Source organism: Pteropus alecto, unplaced genomic scaffold, assembly GCF_000325575.1.
Source record: "Pteropus alecto unplaced genomic scaffold, ASM32557v1 scaffold39, whole genome shotgun sequence".
Lineage (NCBI taxonomy): Eukaryota > Metazoa > Chordata > Mammalia > Chiroptera > Pteropodidae > Pteropus > Pteropus alecto.
The window spans coordinates 11,908,012-11,935,283 of NW_006443568.1; the positions used below are offsets into that span (position 1 = coordinate 11,908,012).

At 53.6% G+C, this 27,272-nt stretch overlaps 1 protein-coding gene across 1 annotated transcript in view; it reads right to left on the reverse strand.

The window, feature by feature from the left end:
• EPHA8 (EPH receptor A8) overlaps nucleotides 1-27,272 on the reverse strand; it is a 36,040-nt gene that overhangs the window by 6,061 nt on the left and 2,707 nt on the right. Inside the window, exons 2-7 of the mRNA XM_015598809.1 lie at nucleotides 22,110-22,174; nucleotides 15,749-16,412; nucleotides 8,560-8,715; nucleotides 6,190-6,525; nucleotides 1,464-1,588; nucleotides 1,221-1,383 (exon numbers count right to left, since the gene is read on the reverse strand). Coding sequence (XP_015454295.1) covers nucleotides 1,221-1,383; nucleotides 1,464-1,588; nucleotides 6,190-6,525; nucleotides 8,560-8,715; nucleotides 15,749-16,412; nucleotides 22,110-22,174 — 1,509 coding nt within the window. The remainder of the gene's footprint in view (nucleotides 1-1,220; nucleotides 1,384-1,463; nucleotides 1,589-6,189; nucleotides 6,526-8,559; nucleotides 8,716-15,748; nucleotides 16,413-22,109; nucleotides 22,175-27,272) is intronic.

Here is a 27,272-nt window from a genome sequence, read left to right on the forward strand (position 1 = left end):
GGATGCAGCCCTCAGCCCTGGCCTCAGGCCCATGGCTCCGGTGGCCCTCCGAGGCCTGGCGGGCAGCCTCCTCAGCCATGAGCCAGCCCAGAGTAAAGGCACAGGCCACCACTTCCTCTGACCCCACCTGCCCTCTACTAAGCTTCCCCTTCAAGACCTTGCTGGTGTCCCAACATGGTGCCACCACTTCCTGGGGCTGTGTGACCTGGGGAGAGGTGCTGGACTTCTCTGAGCCTCTATTTTCTCACATGTAATATTAGTCAAACAGGAATGTAGCTGAATTTGCCAAGAATTGCATATTTCAGTCTCAATTAACCTTCCCACATCCCTTCCAGGGGTTAGCCCAGTATTAGCTTCCATTTTCAGATAAGAAAACAGAGGCTCTGACTCAAGGCCACACAGTACATGGGATGGACCCAGGCAGCATTCTTACCCCGCTGGGCAGTCTCAATGTGGTATGGGACCTAGGAGCACTCAAGACACACAAGCATTGAGGGAGTGCAGGTGAGCAGGGTCTTTAACTCAGCCTTGAACCCTCTATCCTGGTACCACCCCCTAGAGGGTGCTGAATATAGGAAAAGACCTGAGTTGGATGGAGATGGGAGTAGGGGGTGCCTAAGCTTGAATGTGCCTCAGAATCACCCTGAGGGCTTGATAAAACCTAAATAGCTGGGCCCCACCCACAAGGTTTCTGATTCAGAAGGTCTGGGGTGGGGCCTGAGAATCAGCATTTCTGACAGGTCCCTGGTGCTGCTGATGCTGCCGGTCCTGGACTACACTGAGGCCGAGGGCAGGACCCTCGGGGGGAGGGGCACAGAATTACTGCTGCTTTGCTGGGTCACCTCAGGCAATTCACTTTACTGCTCCGACCTTCATTTTCCTTGTCTGTAAAATAGGGATGTGGATAATGCTGACTCACTTGTGGGGTCTCTGGGATGAGGATAAGGCTTTCCTGCTAGCAAAGGGCATCATGACGCCCCACGTCTCACTGATATTCAGTAAAAGCCAGCTTTTATGGGCTTTTATGGGCTTTTATGTTATAAGCTCAGTTGCCTTGGGCAAGTCACTTTCCTTCTCTGAGCCTCGGTTTTGTTCAGCTGTAAAAATGCTGATCCAGCACAGGCACCAGCCCAGCACGTGCTAGTTCCCTTCCTCTGAGCACACAGGCCTGGCACCTGGCCTGGCCCAGCTCCCTTGCCCTCCCCGCTCCCTGCACTCACGGGGTTTCCCGGTCTCCACCTCCATGGCCTGGCTGAAACGGCCGCAGCCTGCCGAGGTGCGGGCTCGGACCTGGAACACATAGCGGGTGCCCGGCTTGAGGCCTGAGACGGTGGCCCTGGTGGTGACGGCCTTGAGGGTGGAGTAGCTCTGCATCTCCTTGTCCTGTCCACAGAAGGGGCAGTCAGCTGAGGGGACCCCTGCCTGGTTCCCCTCCTGCTTCCTCCCTCCCTGAGGGGTGGTACCTTCTCATAGTACTTGATCTCATACTCCAGGATGATGCCATTGGGCTGTTCAGGCTCCTGCCACAGCAGAGAGACGCTGGTCTGCCCTGCCCGCTCCTGGCGGATCACCACCACCTGGGATGGGGCTAGGGGAGGGAGGCCGGCTGCAGTCAGATGAGCGAATGAGTGAGAATCGGGGCTGGCCTCTGTCCTCCTCCTTCTCAGGCCCTGCTTGCTAACTATCCTGCCTCTGCCCCGCTGGTCCTCCTGGAAAATCACAGGCTGCTGCCCTCGTCAGTCATCTGGAGTCCACACAGCCTGCCCCTGGCCCGGGATGCTGGGCTGGCCTGACTCAGACAAGGCCTAACGGCCCCAGCTCTCGCTGCTTCCTTCTTCTCCTCTCTGGCCGGGTCTCTCCACTGGAAGGGCAGCCCCTCGCCAGCCCCAGCGAGCAGACTCTCTTGTCCACCCTGGGGTCTCATCATCTGATGTCTCTATCTCCATGTCTCCCACCCCCAGCCCACCATGGAGCAGCTTTCGGGAATGCTTGAGGAAGGAGGAAGGGAGGGGATGAATCGAAGGAACCCATACTCTCACTGCTGGGTTTGGAGGGACGAGTGGGGCAGCTCTGGAAATGTAGGGAAGGGACATGAGCAGAGCCTGGACCATTCGGCTCAGGTGTTCTCGAAGTCACACGAGGCCACCTATTTGCCTCTCACTCATTGACAGATGCACCCATTCTCTCATTCATCCTTTCCCTCCCTGTGTCCTGCAGGTCACAGATTACCCATAAGGCCAGTCTGCTGCAAAGTGTCAGACAGAGACCCGGTCGCAGCCTAACAGGAAGTGCCCGCCCTGCGGCGACCCCTTTTTCCCTGCTCCTCTAGCCTGCAGGTGTCCTCTTCCCGCTCTGCTCACCCTGCACCTCCCATGTTCCCTACCTGCCCCAGTGGAACTCCCTTTTCCCTGCTCCTCTATCCTGCAGGCCTCCTCTTCCCGCTGTGCTCACCCCGCTCCCTGCACCTCCCATGTTCCCTACCTGCCCCAGTGGCCAGCTCTTGCCTCATATCTAGGCATCCTGTCACCCCAGCTTGCCTGGGAATCCCTTGAAGGCAGGGACCACACATAGTAGGTGCCCAATAAATGCTGTGGATGACTTTGACATGAAAAATTAAGCAACTCCAGAGTTAAGTTGGAGAGTGTGGTACAGGAGAGGTCCCACAGACTGGGACTTAGGTCATAACCCAACTCCTTTCTTGCTGTCTGGGACCATCACTGTCTCATGGCTGCAGCTTCTCCATCCAGAGGGCAGCTAAGCTTGTGGATGCCCTCTGCCAGGAAGAGGTGAGGATCAGAAGAGACCATTGTATGCAAGGGACACAGAGGGAGCCAGGAACACTAAAGCCTCTTAAAAATGAAGAAATTTCCAAGGCAAGAGGTGTGAGTGGGGCAGACACAGAGGGAGACCAGGGATCAGAGGCGGGAGAGAAATGGGCATGGACACCAGAGGGGGCTCCGGGGAAAGAGGGGCTTGTGGAGAAGAGGGGAGAGGTCAGGGTGGACCAAGCAGTCTCTGAGGACAAACCTCAACCGTTTGCTCAGGGCTGTTGTCTGCCCCAAACCCCCAGCCCAGAGCTAAGTAACTAAGAAAAATCAATGCGTGATTGCAGGTTGGTGAAATGCCGTGAAAGACATGAAGAAGGCGTCGTGATGGAGAGGACCTTCCACAGGGGTCTGGAGGGAACTGGGCCATTTCGCCTGGGGTGAGGAGGCCAGCTGAGCTCAGGACTGAAGGAGCCAGCCATGGGAATGCCACAGGGAGGAGCATGTCATTGCAATGGAGAAGCACGGCCAAGGCCCAGGGAGAGGCAGGGCTTGGCGTGTTCAGGATGAGGACCAGAGGCCAGTGTGGCTGGAAGGGAGGGAGCCAGGTGAGAGTGGACAGGGAAAGGCTGGAGAGGCGGGCAGGATTGGGCCACATGGGTCCCAGTGGGCCCGGGAGAGTCTGAATTGTATGTGAGCTCAGGCTGAAATTGTTAAAGGGCTTATGTATGACCTGATCGCACATTCCTTTTTAAATTAAATTCACTGGGTAACATTGGTTAATAACATTATATGAATTTAGGCAACCAACTGAATGGAAAAAGATATTTGCAAACGATACCTCCAATAGGGGCTAATACCCAAAATATATAAAAAACTCCTACAACTCAACAACAACAACAAAAAAACAAACAATCTGATTTAAAATGGGCAGAGGACCTGAATAGATAATTGTCCAAGGAGGACATACAGAGAGATGGCCAACAGATATATAAAAAGATATTCGGCATCACTAATTACAAGGGAAATGTAAATTAAAACCACAATGGGATACTTGTTTATATGGCTATTAATAATAAAACAAGAAATAACAAGTATTGGAGAGGACATGGAGAAAAGGGAATCCTCACGTTTTTAAAGCTTACTCAGGATGTGGTGTGAGAACCAATTACAGGGCAAGGTGGGAGGGGGCTCCTGTAGTTGCCTAGGCAACACATGATAGGAACATGGATGGTGCTATGGATATAACTGTGTCTTCTCACACCCACCCCACCAAATTCATATACTGAAGCCCTAACCCCCAGCATGATAATAATTGGAGCTGGGACCTCAGGGAGATAATTAGGTTTAGATGAGGTTGGGAGGGTGGGCCCCTCATGGTGGGATTTCTGCCTTTATAAAAAAAAAGACACCAGAGAATTCTCTCTCTTCTCTCCTTTCTCTCTCTCTCTCTCTCTGCCATATGAGGACACATCAAGAAGGCAGCTATCTATAAGCCAAGAAGAGGGTTCTCACCAGGAACGAATCAACCAGCGCCTTGATCTTGGACTTCCAGCAATAAATTTCTGTGGTTTAAGCCACCAGTTGATGGTATTTTGTTCTGCAGCCTGAGCACACGAAGTCAGATGGAGTTTTGGTGGGGAGACTGAGTGTAGAGATGGTCATGTTGACGGGAAACCCAGTAAGACTGGCTGGCGGATGACTGTGGCATGAGCGAGAGAGAGTCGAGGATGACAACTTGGGTTTGGGGCTTAAGCAACCCCATGAACCATGGTACCATGTCCTAATGTGGGCGGCCTGTAGGAAGCGCAGGTTTGAGAGGTGCTGTTCATTTAGCACACATCCATGGGAGTGGACAGCTGGACCTCAGTGGGGAGGTCTGCTCCGGTGGCATAAATTTGGGGATGTCAGCATCAAAGGAGAATCAAAGCTGTGAGCCTTGATAAGACCACTTAGAAAAGATAGACCTGGGTAAACAGGAAAGAGAGGAGGGTCTAGGAAGAGCCCGGGTCTTTCAGCCTTCGGAGGTTGTTTAGAGACAAGGGGCCGGCAGAGATGGAGACAGAAAATGGGGGGCGAGGTGGGGGGGGTGGGGGGCCCAGCACACAGAAGGCAAGATAAAAGTGTCCCTTCCAAGAAGGGGGAAAGAAGAACAGGGAGAGAAGTGTCCACGCCACCTGGGGCTGCTGAGTTTCTATAGACAGGTGGGGAAGGGCGCCTAACTGGAGTCGCTGATGGAGGCCCGGTGAGCTGAGGATGCAGATGCAGCTGCTCAGAAGCCCTTTCAGGAAGTTTTCATGTGAAGAGAGATGGCCCGGGGCTGGAAGGGAGCGTGGGGTCAGGGGAGGGTTTTTCTTTTAAATTATGGAGCGTATTGAATGGTGTCTGAATGCCACTGGCTTCTCTGCTTCGCCCTCCACCGCTGACCAGCCAAACACCCGTGTCAGTCACCTCAGCCACAGGGGTTAAGTCAGGGCCCTGAGCACCGGGCACAGAAGTCTGCTCCTCATTATGTCACCAACACTGAGTACAGAGCTTTGTTTTTAGTGGGCTTTCCATAAATGCTGGTTGAATGAGAGTCTCTTGAATGGAGGAAGTTCTGGCATCAGAGTGGGGTGCCCTAGGCTCAGAGAAGGGAGGCCTGTTTCACTTGGGAGTGAGAGAGACCTGGGTTCGAATTAACTCTGTCCCTTCCTATACAGAGACACTGGGTGGCACTCTGCGCCTCGGTTTCCTTATCTGTGCCGTGATGGGAATGGTGTCTGCTGGGCCCGTGTGGTGTGGGGAGGAGACAGGGTGAGGAGCTGTAGGGGTCCAGGGCGAGTACCAGGATGGCTGTTCACAGGGAGCTGCCTTGGTGGGCTCTTAGGTCAGGCTTTCACCTGTCAGGCAGGACCCACCAAAATTTGGAAAGAAAGAGGTTCCACGGGCTAAATTTAGCCCAACAACTGGCTAGAAACAGAAAAATGGCTGGCTGTTGTCCAAACCAGTGAGACCAAATCCATCCTGGGCAGTAGTGGCAGCTGTTCTGGAAAATGATAATCAGAGTGATTTCATTTTTTTAATGACATTTATTGAGCATGTACCATGGGCCAGGTGCTGGGCTAAGCATTTTCATTTCCTTCCCTTAAGCCTCGTAACAGTACCTGAGGCAGCTACTATTAATTCCAGCACACCGGGGAGGAAACAGGCAGAGAGGGATCCAGGCCTGCAGTGGCCACAATCGCCTGCCTCTGTACTTTCTGGATCATAGGACATGTTCTATTTTCCTAAGGGAGCCTGTAGCTCCAGGTCCTAGTGAGGAGGGCAGGGCCAGAAGAGGCAGGCACTAGCCCGAAAGGCCACAGCAAGCCCGCGACAGTGTTCTGACACTTGGGAGGGCGAGGGGCCAGGGAAGTTGGGGGGACAGAGCGTCTCCGCCTACCTGCCTGGTTCGTGGTGATGTTGACGACTGCAGCCCGGCGGGGCTCGGGGCTCAGGTCGGACACACCGTTGACGGCCTCAATCCAGAAGGAGTAGTTCATGTGGGCCAGCAGGTTGGCCACCAGCAGGCTGGCCTGCACCAGGCTCGTCTGCTGGGGCACGAAGCGGGTGCCACTCCCGCATGTCTCGCAGTGGCCCAACGTCCAGGGGCAGCGGCGGCACACGGCGTTGTAGGTGATGTCGCTGCGGCCCCCGGGGTCCAGGGGAGGGGCCCACTCCAGGGTCACAGATGTCCCATTCACACTGGAGATCAGGTTTACTGGTGCTGAGGGTGGCCCTGGGGAGCAAGGAATAACAGGTGGGGTGGAGGGTATTTATTTGGGCTGGTCCAGTCTCCCCCCGCCAGACCAGGGAATGGTTCTGGCACCTCCGTGATGTTTGGGGTTCCCTAAGGATAAAGTCACACCTACTCCATCCTCTGGAAGCTCCTCAAGGGTGGAGGCAGTGTCTCTGCCCTTACACTAGGACCACAGTGTCAGAGTCTGGGCACAGAAATCTACACCCCCTCCCCCGCACAGGACCACAGAGATCCTGGGGTTTGTGCTTCCCAAAGTTTTCATCCAGAGCCAGAGAGAGATGCACAGCCCTGGGGAGTGCCCATAGCAGCCACCAGGGTGTGAAATGCCTCAGTCATTTGTGTCCCATCTTTGCTCCTTAACTCCCTGTGCTCGAGCCCCGCCCCCCACCCAAAGCCCAGCAGGTGACCCCAACCCCGCCCCCACCCCTCTAGGCAGCACAAGGAGTTTAGAGAGAGGGGTGGGGCTGAGGTAGTCCCATGAGGGTGGAGATTTGAGCCAGGAGTGCCTGGGGCCTATGGAGACCCCTGGGCCTCAGAATTCCAACTCTCAGAATTCCAGGGAGGCGATCTTACATCTTAAGAAAACAGAACTGTAGAATCTCAGAATCATAGAGAGTTTTAAAAGCTGAAGGGTATGGAATACTAAAAGCCCAGCCTTTTACAGTCTTAAGATTTTTAGAACCTGAATTGTGAATTTGGAGAGAAACTAGAGTCCGGCCAGCTGCGTGCGAATGTTCAGGACCTAGCACCAGGCTCGCCTGGTCAAGGAGTCCATAGTTGTTACCATATCGCTCAGCCATCCTTTGTGCCCTGGCAGTTCACACATGGGGAAATGTATGGAGGGAGGGAAGGAGTGTGTGTGTGTGTGTGTGTGTGTGTGTGTGTGTGTGTGTGTGTGGTGTGAATATACATGGGCCCTCACTTGCTACGTGCATGTGCAGAGAGCCTGGGGCTGCGTCGTGATGGAGGTGGTGGGGTAGATGGAAAGATGAGGATCAAGTTGGGGTAAATTCTGAGGCAAAATCAGTCAGAACTGTGTGCAGTACCCCTCACTCTACCACAAGAGCCCAGAGCTGGCAAATGGGGTGAGCTGAGCTGACTGCAGCCCCTCCCCAGTTAGGATGGGAGGGTGAGGCCCTTTCACGCCAGGGGACAGGAGGCAATGCAGAAACTGTTGCAGCAGAAAGCCCAAACAGTCACACAGACCTGCAGGCTCAGCGTCAGACATCCTCGGAGTCCCCTCAGGTACCCAGAGCATGCACGCATGCAACCACACCTGCTCCAGGCACACACCTCCCTTGCAGGGCCAGGCGTGCACATGCTGAGCTCACAAGGCATGTTCATCAAGCTCTATGGGGACTTAGGAGTCCCCTACAGGTAGTAGATGTGCACACACATGTGTGTAAATGCCTTCTTAAGAATCCTTTACATATGTGTGCACAAATACTTGCACACTCACACTCAGGCATACAGATACTATGCAGGCATCTTCTGTAGGAGCAGCTGCTGACACAAACGCACAATCACTGTAAGCGTCCAGGGCACACACGGAATCAGACATGCATGTCGTCATCCAAGCAGGCAGCCATACACACTCCATATAAATACTCATGCACACACACAGCAGCTCCAACCAATTCATCAAGGATGATGGTGCTGGAGGGCTCCTCTGACACCCCTCTTGCCTCATGGGCAAACCCCCAGCTTAAGATGACCAGAGCCACCCAGTGCTGAGAAGGACAGGAGTCAGCTCTCACCTGCCCTCTGAAGCAGAGAGGGGAGACCAAAGGAGGGAAAGATGGCAGGTGACCTATGACAAGAAACTGGGAGGCCAAGGCTACCACTAAGGGGTTAGTGGGTCAAAGTCCCACACGAGACTGCCCCTGACCCAGGAGAGCCACCTTGCCCTGCCTTGTCTGCAGAGTACTGGCTCCCTACAGCTTGTGGGACTGAGCACAAGGTCCTGGCCCAGTCTTAGCCTCGAGGGCTCTGGGGTCCAGGGCTGGTACTCACGTGTGCAGGCTGCAGATGGTGGGTCCAGGGCTGCGCGGTAGTAGCTGAGGTCACAGCGGCAGGTCTGGGCGGCAGGGGCTGCAGAGTGACTGTGGGAAGGGCAGCGCGCACAGAGCTGGTCCCCAGGGGCCGATTTGTAGAAGCCTAGCTCACAGGCTGTGGAAGAGAAGGTGGCTGTAGGTAAGCCGGCTGGGCCACTGTGGGGGTCTCGAGGACAGCTCTTACTTTGACCCAGGGCTTCCTGGGGGGAGTCCCCTGAGGGACAGAGGTGCAGACCTTCAGAATCACCCAGTCCTCTTCTCATTTGCACAGAGAGAGACTAAAGCAGAGAGGACCTGTGACTTACTCAGGGTTGTATAGCAAGTTGAGAGCACAGCTGAGGCTGTAACTCTGACACCTGAGTCCAAGCCCCAAAGTTAGCACAAGGAAGAGCCTCTCCTACAACAGCCCCTCTTGCCAAGACCCCATCTCCTGCCTGATTCTGTTCTTCACAGGACACTGGCCTTGAGAGAGACACCAGCCTCCGGGGTAGGGGCCAAGAGGCTAAGAATCAAAAGGGAGACAAAACCCCAGGGATGTCATTTGGGTGAGACGTGAAAGCTGGACAGAGAATGGGGGTGGTGGAAATGTGCCCGGAAAAGAGACACATGTGATAAGAGTGGGGGTCGGGGCTGGGGAGTGGGGTGGGAGTCTGTTTTATAAGCTTCCTATGCAATGCTAACCATTCAGAAATTGCAGGCCCCCTACCCCTCCCAGATCCAATGTCACTGTCACCGTGGCTGGGACCGACTTGACTCATATTTGGACCTTTCTCCTGCCTCTGCCTCACGTCTCACCTGTATGACTGCAGCAGCCTCCACACCCAGCCTTCAGCCCTGCCTCCCCAATCCCAGAGGTTGGCGTGTTCACTATTCATTCTGCCTGCGTCCGTGAGCACCTGCTCTGTGCCAGGCACTGATCTGGGGGCTGGAGACATAGCCACGAACAAAATCCACAGTCTCTGCCCTCAGGAGTGGCATTTTAGAGGGGGGAATATGCAATCCAAAGGCCGTGATCATTTCCAGGAAGGAAATAGAGAGGATGATTTGGCGAAGGGTAAATTTGGCAAAGGGAGCTACCTCCCCCTCCCACTTTCCTGAGGAGACAATACTTGAACTGTGGCCTAAAGGGCAAGAATGAGTCAGCCATGTAGGGAGTAGGTTGAGGGACTCTCTAAAATGACACCTCTGTCACTGCCAGTTCAAACCCCATGGGCTCCCCACGGCCTGAGCAATAAAGCCTGGCATTCAAAGCCCTCCCTGCAGTCGCCATCAGCGCCACCTCTCGCTCCCCATCCTGAGCTAAAGGACTGGTCATTCCCTACAACGAGCAGGTTGTGTCCTCCCTCGGGGCCTTTGCACGTGCTCTGTGTGTGTGTGTGTATGTGTGTGTGTGAGCTTTCTTCCTGGGATGTCTTTTCTTCTTTGTCGACCTGTAGAACTCTTTTGAGATTCATTTTAATGATCCTTATGAGGAAGCCGTTCTAGACCTCTCGGCATGCACACACACGCATGTGCACACACACACACACACACACACAGAGATGACAACTCCCCTCTCTACTTCTGCAGTCCTTGCTCAGTCTCATCACCTGCAACACTATGGCTGTGTTTGTCTGTGTATCTGACTCTCCGCCTAGACCAGAAGGCCCCTGTGTACAGGTCCTTGTGAATAAGGCCCCGGGTCTGTTGCATTCATCTCAAAGTTCCTAGTGTCTGGCTCCGAAGTTTCCAGTGCCGGTGGGAGTTTTCGAAGTGGGCTAACCCCACCATTATCTGCTCTGGGTAGAGAGAGAGACCCCGGGGGTTCAAGAGGACCAAATGCCAGCCAGCTCCCAGCTCCCAGCTCCACCCATGGGACTGAACTTCTGTGTAATAGGGACCACCAGGAAGCTCCCTGGAGTCTTTCTCCATTAAGCCCTATTCTGAAAAACTCAATGCTTGAGAGAAGCTTCATTTGAAAAGATATCATGTCATATTTTTAAAAAATTACATTCTTTATTATAATAGCTCAAATCAGGTTAATTTGTAAAATTCTGCTAACTTGAGAGAAAACCTGAAATCGGGTGAAACGAGAATGTCTTTAAATTGCTTCAGAGACTCAGAGTCTGTGGAGCCGAAAGGGGCTTCTAGGTTGAGGAGTCGAGGAAAATGGGCCTGGGTTTTGAGATATCTTCCCTCTCCCCCTTTCCCCAGGTGGTCCCAAGAGGGCTCAGTTCTGACTGGGGCTGGGAGATGGGAGTTGTGGGGGCCTTTAACGGACACACTGTGATCTTGCCTCCTCTTCCTAGAAGCCCCCCAGGAGGTCCAGTCTGGAGCACAGCCTAAGAGCTTCCTTCTGAGCCCAGGATGCAGGTTCTGCACTTGGTCAGCAAATAGTTGTTGAATCCATTGTTGAACTGAATGACAGTCACCCTCACCATAATAATCGGACCCATGTCGATTAGTGTCTCAGGGACTGTTTGCTTGTTTCGTCTCTTATTTATTCCTTCATCCAAATTTATTGAGCTTCTATAGACCCGAGCTAAATAGGAGCTGGTCCTGCTCTCAAGGAGCTTTCAGAGCAGTGAGGATCAGACAAGCACACATGTGGTGACATCTTGGTGTGATGTGCAGCATGAAGCAGCACACGACAGCCCTCATTCCCCCAGCCCTGACTGTCCAGAGTTCACCTAGTCCTTGTCAGTTTAGAGCAGAGCCATGGGAGCAGGCTGCCAGGTTCCTTTTTCTATCTCACCCTTAACCCTTGGCTGAGTGACGCTGGGCAAGTTGCTGGGCCTCAGTTTCCTCATCTGTAAAATGGGGGCTCCTAGGGCTGCTGTAAGGATGACATGAGTGAATATACATGAATTCATGCCAGGACAGTGACTGGCTCTTATTACAATTCTATAGTCAGAATTAATACATCTGTTTGGCAGAGAGAAAACAGAAGCTTGGAGAACTTGAGTGCCATGCCCTGGGGTCCCCTCAAGCCAGAATGCAAACTCAGAGGGGGAAGCTTCTGGAGCCAGGGTCTTTCCCTCACCAGCCTCTCAACGCCCGTCCAGGGTGTCGCAATGGCTTCCCCGCACGCCGCCGCTTACCGGCGGGTGGTTGTCACAAGCACCACTAATACCCATATGGCTCTAACGTGTCAAGGCCAGATTAATCCGCACAATGAAATAAAATAATCTTTAATAAGAATACTAATCACCAGGCCTCGGGGAGCCCCACGACCTGGAGGCAGAGCTGGAAATTAATGGCTGAGACAGATGGAGCAGCTCTGGGCTGAGGCCTGGCCCTGCCCGGCACCCCAGGCGCTTCCGGAGTCTGTGTGCACCGTGTTGGGCGGTGGGCCAGGAGGGGCTCCTGCCCTTGCCCAGGCCGCCTGTCAGGCCGGCAGCTGCCAGAGGCCCTGGCCACCTCTCTCCGCTCCCCCATGAAGAGCTTGAGATTTGACAAATAAGGTGTCTGCCAGTGTACGACCAAAGGAAATTAATTCTAACTCAGATTTTAAACACAGTCATGAGGCAAAAGAGCTCGCTGTTCATGCTCCTCCTTCAAAATGAGACTCCGATATTTATAGAAAGATGATTAGGGCCTCGGAGGGTGATTTATATTCAGTGTCCAGGTGACAGGAAGGACAGCGACTGGGACTTCAGACACTAGGCTGCTGCTCCACTGGGTGATGTTCTGAGAGGTCCTTCTCCTCTCTGAAGTGAGGGGGTGGGGAGTGCAGCCAGGTATGGGGAGAGGTCCCTGGGGCAGGAACTGTGAGGCTTGGAGAGCTTTCTGGTCGCAGAGTTAGGAGATTTGGGATTCGATCATCCACTCCTACCTGTGTGCCCTTGGACCAGTAGCTTCAGCTCTCTGGGCCTTCATTTCCCCAGTGGTACACTGAACTAGCTCTGCATGGCTCTGGTATTCTTCTGTGGGTCCCTGAAGCCTGTAGTAAGGCTTCTAAAGAGCCCTGTGACCGGGTAGTTCCCCACTCCTGGGCTTTCTAATCAATTCTGTAAAATCGAGTGCTGACAGCTACCTCTGAGGGGCCCCATGAGGGCGAAACCAGCGAGATGGGAACCGGAGGCCGGGGGGCGGCTGTCACTGTGAGCCTGGCTCTGCTGCAGGGCTGAGCGCTGGATCCTTTCCATCACTAGAAGGAGAGGTGGGTGGTGCTCAGGGCTGAGCAAGTCAGAACCTCTGTCTCAGCCTTTTCTCTCAACTGTGTGTTCAGAGAACAGTCTGATGGAAAAGGCCAGGGGCCCCATTCAGGTTGGGCGAGGGGGTGGGCTGCAGCTCTGAGAGGACCCCCTTCAAGTAGCCCAGAAAAGGCACCCCCAGAGGTCCCAGCTTCTGGTTGGCCCCCATCCTCCCCACTCTCAGGCTACCCAAGGAGAGGGTGGGGATGGGGGACATTGGCTCGGGGCTCCCATCTGTGGACCTCAGTGCTGGATCGGTGCTGCTTCCTCAAAGGTTACGCAATCACGGAAGCCCACCACAGGGCTGAGAAAAGTCTCTCTCCATGTCACTGAAAACTGGCATTCTGCCCTTAAACTTCATTTCCTGCAGGGCACTATGAATTTATATTTTTTATTAAACCTGTAATTATCTTGCAACTGGCATAATTGTGCTGTATTGTGATTTAAATGTAAAATTCAAAATATGCTGCAATTCCCTAATGCTTTGGCATTTTTCTTTTTATTATTTTTTATTAACGTGCCAGCAGTGTCAGGAAATGGGAGTGGCCTTGGCCTCTCCCAACCCCAGGAGATTCCACTGCTCAGGCCTTGAGGATTCTACCAAGACCCTTGCCCTTGACATGCTGTGAAACTTTGGGCAAGATGCATTCCCTCTCTGGGCTTCGCTTCCTGCCTCTGTCAGACATGGAGCTGGAACATTCCCAAGACCTCTGAGCCAAGCCCCAACCCTAAAGTCAGGAGGACCAGTCTCCCACCTACGGACAAGTGTCTCAGTACACTCTGGACAAACAAGTGACTTGCTGTGCTCGCTGGCTGAATGCAGAGTTGGGGGCAGCTGCTGACCTTGGGCAAATATCCACCAGCCGGTGTACCAGTTACTGTCTGAATGTCACTCAGGGAGGAGGGAAGAGGGCTTTGTAGACAGAGGAAGCAGCTCCGGGCTCTGGAGTAAGACGACCTGAGATCAGATCCCTACTCTGTGACTTCGGTTGAGGGGGCTCGTCTTCCCACATGAGTGTGATGGGGATATGATACCTACTTTAGAGGACTAATGTAAGGATGAGAAATTACGTGAGCTCCCTGAAGGCAGGGACATCCTTGTGCCTATATCCTTAGTCCCTGGGACACAGTAGATGCTCAACAGAACAAGTAACTGACACGATGTGTAAGAGGTGCTTATTAAAGTGCCTAGGACACGGCAAACACTTGGAAAATTGTTGCTATTATCCCCATCAGAATGAGAGGGTGTTGGGAGCTGGCTCTGGCGGGGCAAGTAGTCGAGGTGGGCCAGGGGTGGGTATAAAGCCTATGCCTGGCTTAGAACAAGACAAACCTGACCGGACACCCAGTTCCACCTCTCACTGGCTATGAGATCTCAGCAGGTGGTGCCACCTCCTAGGCCTCAGTTTCCCCATCTGTAAAATGGAATTATAATACCTGCTTTGCTATGATGAACCAATGAATTGTTGTGTGAGGAATCCCCTTGCAAGGCGTAAAGGCAGTAGTGCTGTCTGTTATTATTATTGCCCAGTCGGGAGTTGAGAAGTACAGGGATGTCTATGATAGGAACCAGGAGAGGCTGGAAGCCTGGGGAACCTGGCACACCAGGCCACAGAGGGTGGAACAAATCCAGAAACAGGCAAATGTCACAGAAGGTGCTTTGGAGTTTAGGGTCTAGGAGAGGGAAAGACTCATAGAAGTTGGGAGTGTGAAGAAAGGTTCCTTAAGGAAATCAGCTCCAGAGAGGGGCCAGAAAGGGCCTAGTGGCTGGATGAAAGATCCTGGCCCAGAGAATGACCTTGTGCATCCCCTGAAATTGTCAGCTTGTGCCCTGATCAGTCCTGTGAGCACCGAGGGGCCTTTCCTGCCTGCTAGGGGCAGAGCGGTGGTGCTGAGGGGACTTGAAGTCCCCACTAACTGTGGCCTTGGGGCCTGTGTGGTAGCAGTGAGGACATTCCTGGTGGCTGACAGGGCTCCGTTCCCGTTTTCACTGAGGCTGTCTGGGGACTGGCCCCAGTCTCTCTGATCCCTGCATAAACGCATCCTCTTCCCCCAGGAGAACCAATGAGCCTAACAGCAGGCTTTCCTGTGCTCTGAGTGGCTGATGTGCCATGTGCCCAGCCCCCAGAGGCCAAGGAAGGGCCTAGGGCACGTAACCTGAGGTCTGGGCCTGGCTCTTGATCTCTAACATGGGAACCCTAGCACGTGCCACTCTATTTTGTGACCCGGGTGCCCTCAGTTGTCCTCCTTCACAAGGACCTCGGCTGTCTTCTCCCACAGGTCCTTAGATAAGATCCGCCTGAACACAGGCAGGCTGCCTCAGGTGCCCTGCCCGCATACCTTCAAAATGGCCCTGTACTACACTCACTGCCCAGGGCCTGGTGCCACTTCCCTCCACGCGTAGGTTAGAGGCTTAGTGGTTTTGAGAACGGACTCTGGAGCCAGACTTCTGGGTTCAAAGCATAGCTCTGCCACTTCCTAGCCATGTGACCTTAGGAAGTTGCTTTGCCTCTCTGTGCCTCAGCCTCCTCATCTATAAAACCAGGATAACAGTAGTTTCTATTTCATAGAGTAGTTGTGGGGATTAAATGAGTTAATATGTGCAAAGTGCTTAGAACAATGCCGATCTAAGTTAGCTCACAGCATCGTTCCCTAACACAGGTATGTAGCCAGTAGTACACCCAATCACACAGGTGCCTGTCGATGTACCTCCCCATAATGCCCCCGGAGGGTACCACAGGCCCGTAGCGTGTTTCTTCCCCACACCCCAACACACATACAGGTGGCTTGGTGTATTTGCTGACACAGAGACAGTGGAGGTTCACCCACCTTCCCAGGTGTTGTGTGTACCACCCAGACGCCTGCTGGCTACGGCACGCCCCGCCCCTCCGTACATCCCCCCCATCCCCCGGAAGCTCTGCCTAGACCCAGCGCATCCGCCAGCCCGCCCACGCCCACGCGTGGCGCGCTCACCCACACAGGCATCCCGCCGCTCCTCGTAGCCGGCGCTGCACACGCACTTGCCAATGGGCACCAACCACTCGCCCTCGGCGCTGCAGTACATCTTGGGCGTGTCCCGCTCCTCTGAGTGACGCACGCACTGTCCCCGCACCTCCACCAGCGAGGAAGAATCGGCTCCCGTCACTGCCTCTGAGAAGGCAGCCAGGTTGCGCACCATGGTGGGGCACTTCTTGTAGTAGATGCGGAGGGAAAGGATGGCGAGGCAGGCCCCGATGTCCTGGAAGGCCAGATAGAAGCCTCGCTTGCTGAGGGGGCCCACCCCGCGCACCTCCGTGTTCAGCTTGAGGCGTCGCACACCCAGGTCCGCGCCTGTGAAGCTCTCGTCGGCCGCAATGGTGTCGATTTTGAGGAACTGGCTTTCCTGGGTGCTGGCGCCCAGGTCGCGGTCTGACTCCAGGTAATAGAGGTTGAAGGTCTCCTTGCAGGTGCCCAGCACGCCGGGCATACTGTTGCAGTCACGCAGGGTAAACTTGATCTCAGCGTAGACGCGCCGGGCGCCGTCACGGGGCACCCAGCTGGTGCGCAGCCAGTTGTTCTGGTTGGGACTCATGACGTTGCACACCTGGTATGTGTGGATGGGCTGGAAGGACTCATCCACCTCGTTGATGGAGTCCCACTGTGGGCAGAGAGAGCACAGCCGGCTGAAATGAGAGTCAGCACCTCACCCTCTTTGCTGACTGGCATATGCCACATGCCACATGCACTGAGCTGGAGGCATCCTGGGGAAGAAGATGAAACAGTCTCCAGCTTGGAGAAGCTGACCTTCTAGTGGATTGTCACAGCTGCCAGACGCCAGGCACCCTACAGATGTGATCTCACAGAGTGTCATGTCCTTCTAGGGAAGGATTATTTGTTGCCTGTTTACAGATGAGCAAATAGAGGCTCAGATATACGAGCCACGTGCCCGAGGTCACGTAACTAGTGAACGAGGTAGCCAGGGCTGGAAATGATACCAAAGCTACAAAACTCTGACCTTGTTTGTATGTGGCTACTCCTATCACTTCCATATCAGCTGCCAGAGGAATCTTTCTAATGCACAAACCCGACCATGTCACACCCCAGCCTCAAGTCCTTCCATAGTGCCTCCTGAATTGGCGCTAGTTCAGTGACTGATGGGTGAACTCTCTACCCTGCTGTGTGTCATGGTCCCTCTGCCCCTCACTTGAAGCTGGGAGCTCAGAGGCTGGCCTGGGTCTCACTCAAGAGAGTACCAGGATATGGGGAAGTTGAGTGTGATTGTTTCTGTGTCAGGTGCTTGTCAGGCATCACTGATTCACAAATAAACCAGATGCTATCTGCAGAGGAAACGGCGACACATGGAATGAAAGAAAATGTCTGCAAATCATATATCTGATAAGAGATTAATATCCAGAATATATAAAGAACTTCCGCAACTCAACAACAAAAATACAAACAACCCTATTTAAAAATGGAGAAAGGGATGGAATAGACATTTCTTCTCCAAAGAAGATATACAGATGGCTAGATAGCACATGAAAAGATGCTCAACATCACTAATCATTAGGGAAATTCATATCGAAAGTACAATGAGATACCGCTTTACACCCATTAGCTATTATCAAAACAACAGAATGGTTATTATCAAAATAACAGGAAAAAAAATGTTGGAGAGGATGTGGGGAAATTGGAACCCTCATGCACGGCTGGTGTGAATGTAAAATGGTCCAGCCTCTGTGGAAAACAGTATGGCGATTCCCCAAAATGTTAAACACAGAATTACCATATGGTTCAGTAATCCCACTTCTGGGTGTACACTCAAAATTAATGAAGGCAGGAACTCGAACAGATATTTGCACACCCATGTTCATAGCGTACAAAAGATGGAAGCATAAGTGTGCATGGATGGATGAATGGATAAACAGAATGTGGCCTAGCCATACAATGGGATCATATTCAGCCTTAAAAAGGAATGAAATTCTGACACATGCTGCAACATAGGTGAACCTTGAGGACATTACACAAAGTGAAAGAAACCAGACACAAAAAGGCAAATATTGCGCAACTCCACTTATACGAGTGGTCGGATTCATAGAGACAGAAAGTAGAATGGTGGCTGCCAGGGACGGAGGAAAAGGGGTGGTGGAGGGGGAAGGAGTCATAGTTTATGGGTACAAAAGTTTCAGTCTGTGAGATGAAAAAAGTTCTGGAGCTGGATGACAGTGATGGTCACACAACAATGTGAATGTACTTAATGCCGCTGACCTGTACACTTAAACAGAGTTAAGACGGTAAATTTTATGTTACCTGTTTTTTACTGCAACTTAAAAAAACAGACAGAAATATACCAGAATTACTCCCTGCCCTCGAGTGCCTCACAGACAAGGTGGGGGACGGTGACATGCCAAAGGGAATGGGCACACGGGGCAAGCAAAACTTCTTCTGGGGCTCGAGCAGGAACCTCGTGCAGGGATGGGAGGGAAGAGCCCCGAGACAGCGAGCACCAAACAGCCCAGTTTAGACACAGAAGAATCATGTTGAAGATGCAGTGTTGAGAAATGAGCTAGAGGAAATAAACTGGCTCCAGTCTCTAAACTGCTGTGTGACCTTGGGCAAATCGCTGCTCCTCTCTGGGCCCCAGCTTCTTCAGCTGCAGAATGCTCATTGGCAGGAGCAGTCCTTGTTGGGCTGAGTTTAGTGGATTTGTGAGGGGCCTGAGGAGGGGCTTGGGACTAAGGCCAGATGGAGGGGACAGGCTCCGGGGTCCCTGTCCAGCTCCAGCAGAGATCTTTTCTCTTGGGCCTCTATGTGAAATTGTCCTTGAACTAGAGATCCTATTACATAAGCAGGGGCTGAGGAAAGATAAAGACCATTCCTTGTGGTGCCCTGAGGATCTGTGGGATTCTAAGCTGTTCCACAAGTGCCAGAGAAGGGACCACGGGCATCTCAAGTCTTTCCTGAATGCCAAAAGCCCCTCTTTCTCACCTCATCTTGGCCAGCTCTTTGGTCTAGACCCTCAGCAACCACATCTGTAAAATGGGGCTCAGACAGGCCCACTTCAGCAAGGCATCAGAGGTTGAAGGGAGAACAAGCCTGCAAAGTGCTTAGCTTGGGCCTGGCACAGGAAGGCACCCTGAGGAGCGGGACTGACATGATGCTGAACTGGCGGCATCTTCCCGGCTCTCCTGTGTCTGCCTCTGGGGACCACTGGGGAAAAGATCCAGGGCATGCCAGCCTCACCTGAAAGAGATCATGCCTCCTGTACCCCCCACCCCAAGAGAAGCCCTGCCCTGCACCCCCACTCTGCAACTGGGGTCTCTGGGCAGTGCTGTGTCACATCTGGGGTTAAAGTCATTGCCACAATTAATGGAGCACCAAAGAGCCAACCAGCTGCTCCCTGTCTGTTTCCTGCCAGGGACAGGGATAAATTAATCAGCTCTATCTGAGCCCGCTCCAGCTGCCCCACCAGTGCCAATGGCCTGACCTGGCCCTGCCAACCCTAGGGCTGCTGCGGACGCCAGAATGGCACAAATTCCTGGAGGCTGGTGCGAAGGTAGAATCTGCCTTGTTCTCTACCTTGGTGCCCTCACCCTATGCTGAGTGCCACTCCCGCCCAAGCTGCCTTTCTAGCCCCTGGCATATTCCTCCCGCAACCCCCACCATTGCTCTGGAACTCTGTCCTCTTCCCTGAACAGAATGCAGTAAACCAGCTGTGCAGCCCTGGGTATATCACATCTCCTTTCTGAGTCTTGGGCTTCTCACGTGTGAAATGGGGTAGCTAACGCCTGGCCCTTCCATCTACTCCAGGGGTGGTGAGGATCAAGTGAGACAATGGGAAGGAATGTGTCCTCTCATCTAAGGCAGCTGTTAGGTCACCAGAGGTGGAGCATATACCAGTGGGTGGAGGGAGGGATGCAAAGGGAGGGGCACAGCCTGGTTAAAAGCATGGGTTCTGGGGCCAGACTTCCCCCGACCTTAGCAGAGATGCTTAACCTCTCAGAGCTTCTGGTTTCTTATTAGTAAACTGTCCTTTTCATGCACCATCTCATAGGTGACAACTGCATGAAGCAGGTTGTAATCGTCCCCGTGTTATAATTGAGGAGCTGGGCAAGGTAAGGGACTTGCCTGAGTCACACTGATTAGGGGAGGTGGAGCATCAGCACATCCCAGCACCTTGGCCTTTAGGCATGTGTGGCCTGCCTGACAATCTTATAACTTTGCTGATGGTGGAGACAGCCTAGGATGACCCTTGTACCCAGAGTGTTTAACAGACTCCAGAACCAGTGGGATGGCTGGAACCTCAAGGACCGTCTCCAAAGGGCCCCCACCCAGCTGGGGAGGAGAATCACCTGGAAAGCTTATTAAACCAAAGATTCCCCAGGTCCCTTCCCAGACCCTCAGATGTGAGCATCTGCATGTTCTACCTGCTAGCCTGGCACAGGTTCAAGGTCTAGAGTCTGGGAATGAGGCGTCTCATCCAGCCTTCTTCCCTCCCTGAGTAAGCTCAGTCTCCAGGCCCCATAGAGATGGAAGGTGGTCCTTGGCTCAGCGGACAATGCAGGGTTGCCTCCCACCTCTTCACAATGAAGACAGAGACCAAAGAGGGTGGAACGGACTCAGTGTGTGCTCCGTGGTCAGAGAGATATGAGTTCCAGGCCATCCCTTGGAACCTGTCTGATGGTAGGCAAGTTGTCTCCCACTGCTCTGAGCCTCAGCTTCCTCATCTGTGAAAGGGGGTGGCTATCCCTAATTGCGGGATTGTTAGCAGGGATTAAATGAGATAACATCTGTGAATTGTTAAGAGCTGTGTGAATATAAGCTATTATTTGTTCTAACTCCCAAATGAAATGAGATAACTCTGAGCCATACTTCACAGTGCCCTGCAAACAAAGAACCTTAGATTACCAGTGTCATCATCCAAAACACGAGTCCGGTCACGTTCCTCGTCTGCTTAAAACCCTTACCACTCCTTGTTACTCTAAAAACCAAGTCCTAAGATCTGAGTGGGACAGAGGGACAAAGACAACCAGAACCAAGCTGGGACCATGCCCACTCCATCCTAGCTACTGGGTCTCAGGGGACATGCTAACCCAGTCAATAAAAAGCCAGCCAGTCATCTCCTCATGGGTCGGCCCCCTACCACTGGCAAACTGGCTCACTTTGCCAAAGCCCTTTCTTACCCATGCGTACCCCCTGAGAGACAGCCATCTGGGGCACACACAGTGGAGTGCTTCACAGGGAGACACTGAGGCCCAGGGAGGTAAAGGGACACCTCGAGGACCCAGACTCTGTCCTTAGGCAGAACTGACCTGCTCAGGCAGAGAAGGGGTTCCCTTCTGGTTCTCGGGCCCCAGGGCTTATCTCTCCAGCTCCCTGAAGCCTGGTGAGTGGGGACTGATGACAGCGAACTCAGCTTACTGCTACCTGGGGATGAGACTTCCAGAGAGAAAGGACCAGGGCTCCATCCTGATCTTAGCCACAGGCCAGAGGCCACAGACAGCCTGGATGAAAACCCCACTCCCCAGCAAAGACTCCCTTCATAAATAGTAACTCATGGCATTTTTATCGTTGTTATTACTAACATTATTATCCTTTTGTCTCCAAAGCATTCATGAAAGAAGCCGTGTGTGCATGATGTGCTCATGTCTATAAGTGGGATGCGTATGTGTGTTTCTGAGCACAGTGGTGGCAGGAAATTTATATGAGATATAACCATAACACACACTAATAACAACGATCACGACAATAATCCATTTAGTGAGGGCTCACTACGTGCCAGGCACAGTGCCAATATCATGTGTCATCTCCCCTCAACTTTGCAGCAAACCCCACAAGGTCATCACATGCTCGTTGCTTTCTACAGACAGGGAAACTGAGACTCAGAGAGGTGAGGTGGCGACCTAGGGCCACTCAGCTTGTCAATGGCAGAGCCAGGAGCCCACCAGGCTCATGGGCTCCAGGCGAGGGCAGCGTAGCTGTGAGGGAGGGGACCTATCTATGAGCAGCGAAAGACTTGATACGGCCCTTCCTGGTCTTGTTCCTTGTTATTGATGCATCTTACGCTACCCTGATCCCGGCCGTGGCACATTATGAATCTGTAGGCCCAGGACATACATATGAGGATCCCATATCTAGAGCCTCAGATGTGAAGAATTGGGAGCCCAGCACTAGGGCTGGTTCTGTAACCCCAAGGCTCTGTGTGCACTAAACGGTTAAAAAATCAACAGCTGTGTCTCTAACTGCTGTGTGTCCTTGGGAAAGTCTCTTCACCTCTCTGGGCCTCTGCTTCCTCTGTGAGTTGTAGCCTTTCTCTATTCACAGAGGGATGACTCTGGCCCCACTGCCCATCACTTACCCCGTGAGCTGGATATGTGAGCCAGCCCCAGTCCCCGTGGATGGTTGACGTGTCCAGCAAGTTCACTACAAAACAGGAGACAAGAGTACATCAGACCCCTGGGACCAAGAGTAGCCTGACCCAGCCACACTGGTCAGCTCTCAGCCCCCAATAGGTCTGCTCCATATCTTTGTGCCCTTTCTCACTTCCTCTGTCCATCAAGGCTCAGTTCAAGTTCTCTCTCTTCCCTGAAGCCTTCCTCTACCACCTCGGCCAAAACATGATCTTCTAAACTCCCAGAACGCAAGGTGCTCCGAGTGCCAGGCTGCTTCAGTTGGTGGTTCAGTGGGATACCTGAGATGGGCTCAGAATTCAGGAGGTCTGGATCACTTAGGAGCTGTGTGTCTCTTCCTGACCTCACTTTCCTCCTCTGTAAAATGGAAGTGACAGTAGTTCCTGTCCCACAGGGTTTGTGAGGATGACCTGACCCTTGCCCCACTCATGGGACATGATGGTATTCAAAAGCCCTACTAACGTTCCCTCTGTGAGGTCATGCCTCCCCCAGAGGACTGGCCCCAGCTTTACAATCATCAGTATCCCCCAGGAGGTGCTTGGCACCTAGTAGGTCCTCTGTGCACATTCAACGTGGAGGGATTTAGAAGAGTAAGAGCTGCCTCTTGCGCTGGGAAGCTGGAGATGCCTCTTCTGTGACCCGCACAACAACCCCAAGAGATGGTCAGTCTCATCTCCATTTTAAGGATGAAAAAACTGAGCCCCAGGGAAGTTTGGGAACGTGCCTAGAATCCCCCAGGTGTAGCTGGCAGGGCTGGGATTCAGAGCACCTGCTGCGGCAACAACAGACAACACCACTAATGCCAGGAGCACTGGCCAGAAAGCAAGTCTAGTATAAGCCAGACTCTCACAGTAGAAAAAAGAGCCTGCTATTGGACCCAGACACCTTTGGACTCGTATCTCAATACAGCTACTTAGTAGCAGGTGACTGTCCCTTCTCTGAGCCTCAATTTCCTCATCTATAAAATGGGGATTATAATCTCTACAGGTAAACTGTAAAGCCTGGCTGGAGTCAAGGCACAAAAGCTAGTTCCTTTTCCTTAAGTCCTGTCCCTCCTGCCTCTCTCCTTGTACCTCAGATCCACCTACTCGCTTTACAATGATAAAGATGCATTAAACTGTTAAGAAATCAGGGCTTGAGTCCCTGCTCTGTCTCTAACTGCTGTGTGTCCTTGGGCAAGTCCCTTTACCTCTCTGGGCCCCTACTTCCTTTGCTCTATCTAGTGATATTTGTGTGAGAGGGCTTTTGGCTCCACAGTCCCTTAGCTTTCCATTTCACTCTCTCTTCCATGTACCCCCTCTTCCAGCCAGCAATCTTGGGCTTCCAACTAACCCAACAAGCAGGCTTGGGGAGGTTACAGAGGGTTAAAGCCAGAGCTCTCCTGGAACTTTCTGCAGGAAGGCTGGGTGTCCTTCTGCCTGAGATTTGCATAGCTCTGTGCCTGCCCCTCAAAGATGGAGACAAGTGTCTTCAGGAAATGTTGGAGTGAGGACGCTCTTATTTGCTGATCTTCTTCCTCCTCTCATCCTCCCCACCCTATTGTCGGAGGGGCGTGGAGGAGGCTGGCTGGAGAAAGGGTTTGCAGAACCAGGGAGGGGCCTCTGTGCTCTGCCCTGAGTCCCCCGCGGCCAGGTAGGATCAGGGGATGGAGCCAATGTCCACAGAGGATCTCCCCTCCCCAAGCTGGCCCCACACCAGGGGCTCAGGCAGAGAAGCCTTCCCACCTCCCTCCCTCCCTCTCAGGCAATGGAGAGAAAACTGGGTCAGGCAGCTCTCTCCTGCTGCCTGGTGGGAGGGGGAGGGGGCCGCACTGCAGTTTCCCCCAGACCAGCAGGGCCTAGTTTGGGGATAGGGTGGAGAAGGGGACCCCTATGGGCTCCCAGACCCTGACCCACAACCTGAACTGGGCTCAGAGCTGGAGGGTCCCTTTTCCATGCAGCTCAGACCTGCCTCTACATAGGGGGCATCTGAATGAATGTCCCCTGCTCGGGCTCCTCCCCCTGGATCACACTGCAGATCTCACTTTCCAGGCCCTTCCCTCCCCTGGGAAGCCCCACCACATTTGCAGTGGATTCTTGATCAGCCAGCCAGGGGGCTCAGGTAATCCAAAGATAAGTCAAAAATCGATTCTATCGGATTCAAGAAGAGCTACAGGATTCCAGGGCTGCTTGTTCCAATACCTTCCTGGCCCTTTTCTGCCCCTCCCCTCCTCTCCCTCTGTCCCCCGTTACCCTACCTCATGTTCCCTCCTGTGGGGAAAACACAGAGTGTCTGTCGCGGGAAGCTCCAGGTCCACAGGAGCTTTCATCAGGGCTGGAGAGAATTCCAGCACTAGGTCCACCCGGCTGGGCCTGAGTCCTCGTGCAGATTCGGACCCTTCTGGTCACCAGGGCTAGCCTCTCTCCTGCCTCTTACACTGCCAGACTTTGGGTCTATATGACATCTGTGACATCAATTCCCCTCTTCGGGTCCGTTTCCCATTTGCAAATGTCAGGGTTGGATTAGATGGTTTCTCAGAGCCTTCAATGGAGCAAATTACTAAAATCCCCTGTGCCTCAGTTTCCTCATCTGCGAGATGTCCATAGGCATCCCTCCTGGGTCTACCTGCCCTGGCTGTTCTGGGGATCAGACGGGTCCCTTTCCTGCTCTGAGAAGCACGGATAATTCCTAAGCCTTTCCTGTTCGACTGTGGAAGGCATTATGCGATTTCTTTTTTTCTCCAGCGCCGTCACCTTCCCCCATTCCATTTCGCTGAGACTAATACTTAAATTGATTTACATTCCCTGAGGACACAGTGCATGCTGGTGAGGCTGGAGAATTCGGGGTGGCCAGGGGATGTCAGCCAGGACATGAATGCCTCCGAGATCACCTCCGAGCGATGGGCTGTGAGCCTGATGGGGCTGCCCAGGGGGTATCTCTGCAGGTGCAGGGCCCTCCCTTAGACCTGAGAGGCACCTGGTGTAGGGGTACTTGGCCAGCCTGGAGCACTGTCACCTTTGCAGGACCCTAGCTGGGAACAGAGCCCCCTTCTCAAGTTCCAATAGTCTCCCTGGCTCTAGGCCAGCCCAAGGACGCTGCCAGAAGGGACTCCTGGCTGTCCTACGTGGAACCTATGCCTTAGGTCTCTATCCATGGCTGTCCCACATGCATACGTCACCCATGCCCTGCTGTAGGTATGCTGCTGCGTTGATCAGATAGGTACGGACTGGCCCTTGGACAACGCCCCCTCCACCCTGCACAGACTCATCTGCCTTTCTTCATGGATCTTCCCTCTTCCCCAACTGTTGCCGCTCCCCTGATACGTCCTCTCTCCCAGGCCAATGGTCTGTCCTCCCTAAAGTCCCCTCCCCAGGGGACTCTGGTGTTTGTCAGCCTGTAATTCTGGAGGGTACTGGCTCCTCCCTGGGTAGACAGTAGAACCAAGGAATTGATGGCGTACTGCCCAATGCCCAGAGCCTTGATGTGGGTCCCCTCATAATCCTGCTGGGTGATGAGGCTACCCAACCCTGGGGAAAATGTCTTCTTGGGTCACAGCTCTGAGAGCCCACAGGCCCCTTGTTCCCTTTCCCCTGCTCAACCTGTCCCCCTTCTCTCCTGATGTACAGGAACCTGCACCTCATCATTACCCACCTCAGCCGGCCATCTCACCCCTCAGCTCCCCTTATATGGTCCCTGCTCCCGGTGTGGCCCCAGTTTCACTGACGATTATGACTTTGTTTCTGTGCACATGCATTTCTGTGGGCATGAATGCAAGTTTGAGGGTCTCCTGATATATGTGGTGTCTGCCCACAGATGTATATATTTTTCAAGTGCATGCATCTGTGCACATATGTGTGCACACATGTACTGTCTGCACTTCTGTGCATCTGACAGTGGGCGGAGGGGCCGCTGTCCATGCATGTCTCTACAGGCCTGGGTCTATGTGTGTAAACCCCGATGTGTGTCCACGTGTGCTTGAGGGTACAGCTGTATCTCCATGAGCTGTTCGTGTGTGTGTCGGGGGGGGGTGGGCGTGGATCTGTAGTGTAACTAAGCGTGGATGAGGAACACTGGCTCCGGAGCTCCCTCGAATCTGGAAGTACGTTCTGCCAGGGTGAGACCGGCTCTGGACCCAGAATGTCAGTCCAGGTCAGGCTTCTGCTGGGCAGCAAAGGAGGTCCGGGGCGGAGGCTGGGGCAGGGATCTGAACCCAGGACAGCATCCTGTATGTATGTACATGTAGGCGTGAGGCTCTGGGAGTTGGAGAAAACTGATGGGTGCTCCCTCCCAGCTTTCCTTATCCCCTCCCACCCCGCCAGACCCTTTTAGTCCTGACTGTTCAGTTTACAACCCCTGATCCTGCCTCCCACCCCTGTGAGTGACTGGACTGCCCCAGCCTTACCCCCGGACAAGACTCTGCTCTCCAGGGCCTTGCTTGCCTCGGTTCCTTTGCCCACCCTTCAGCCCTCTCCTCACTGTCCCTTCTTCCCGAGGCTACCCCTTCCTGCCTACCACAACTGCCGCCCCACCGCCTATTACTCCCTGGCCGCCGTCCCTCCTTCGCTCCCAGCCCTCCTGCCTAGCCACTTCCGAGACTCTCACTCCCTGCCCCTCATTCTTGTCTCCCCGAAACCCTGTCCTGTTCTCCTTGGTCCCTGTTTTGCAGTTCTGGGTCCCCATCTTTCAATTCCATCCCTTGCCTCCTCCTTCTTCAGCCCTTTGAATCTCATTCTGCATCCTTGTGTCCCTCTGTCACTCTGTTCTCTGTCCCCACCCCTGTCCCCTGCCCTTTCTGTCTCCTCTCTCCTCTCTACCCCTTTTCTTGTTCTCTGTCCCCCATCCTGTCCCCTCGTCCCCAATGTCCGATCTTCAGTTCTCTGTCCCCAGCTCTAGATCCCTCAGCCCTGTCCCCCAGTCTCCCGTGCCCCTGTCCCTCATCCTCAAGTCCTCGGGTCCCAGTGCCCCGGTCCTGTCTCCGTCTCCATCGCTCTGATCCTTGACCCTGGGTCTCTCCCGCGGTGCCATCCCTGTACCTTCAGGCCCGAGGATCCCAGACCCTTTGGCGCTCAGGGTCCAGGGGAAGGAAGTTGAGCCTCGGGCAGCGCGCGCCGCGCCCCGGGCCCTTCGGCCGC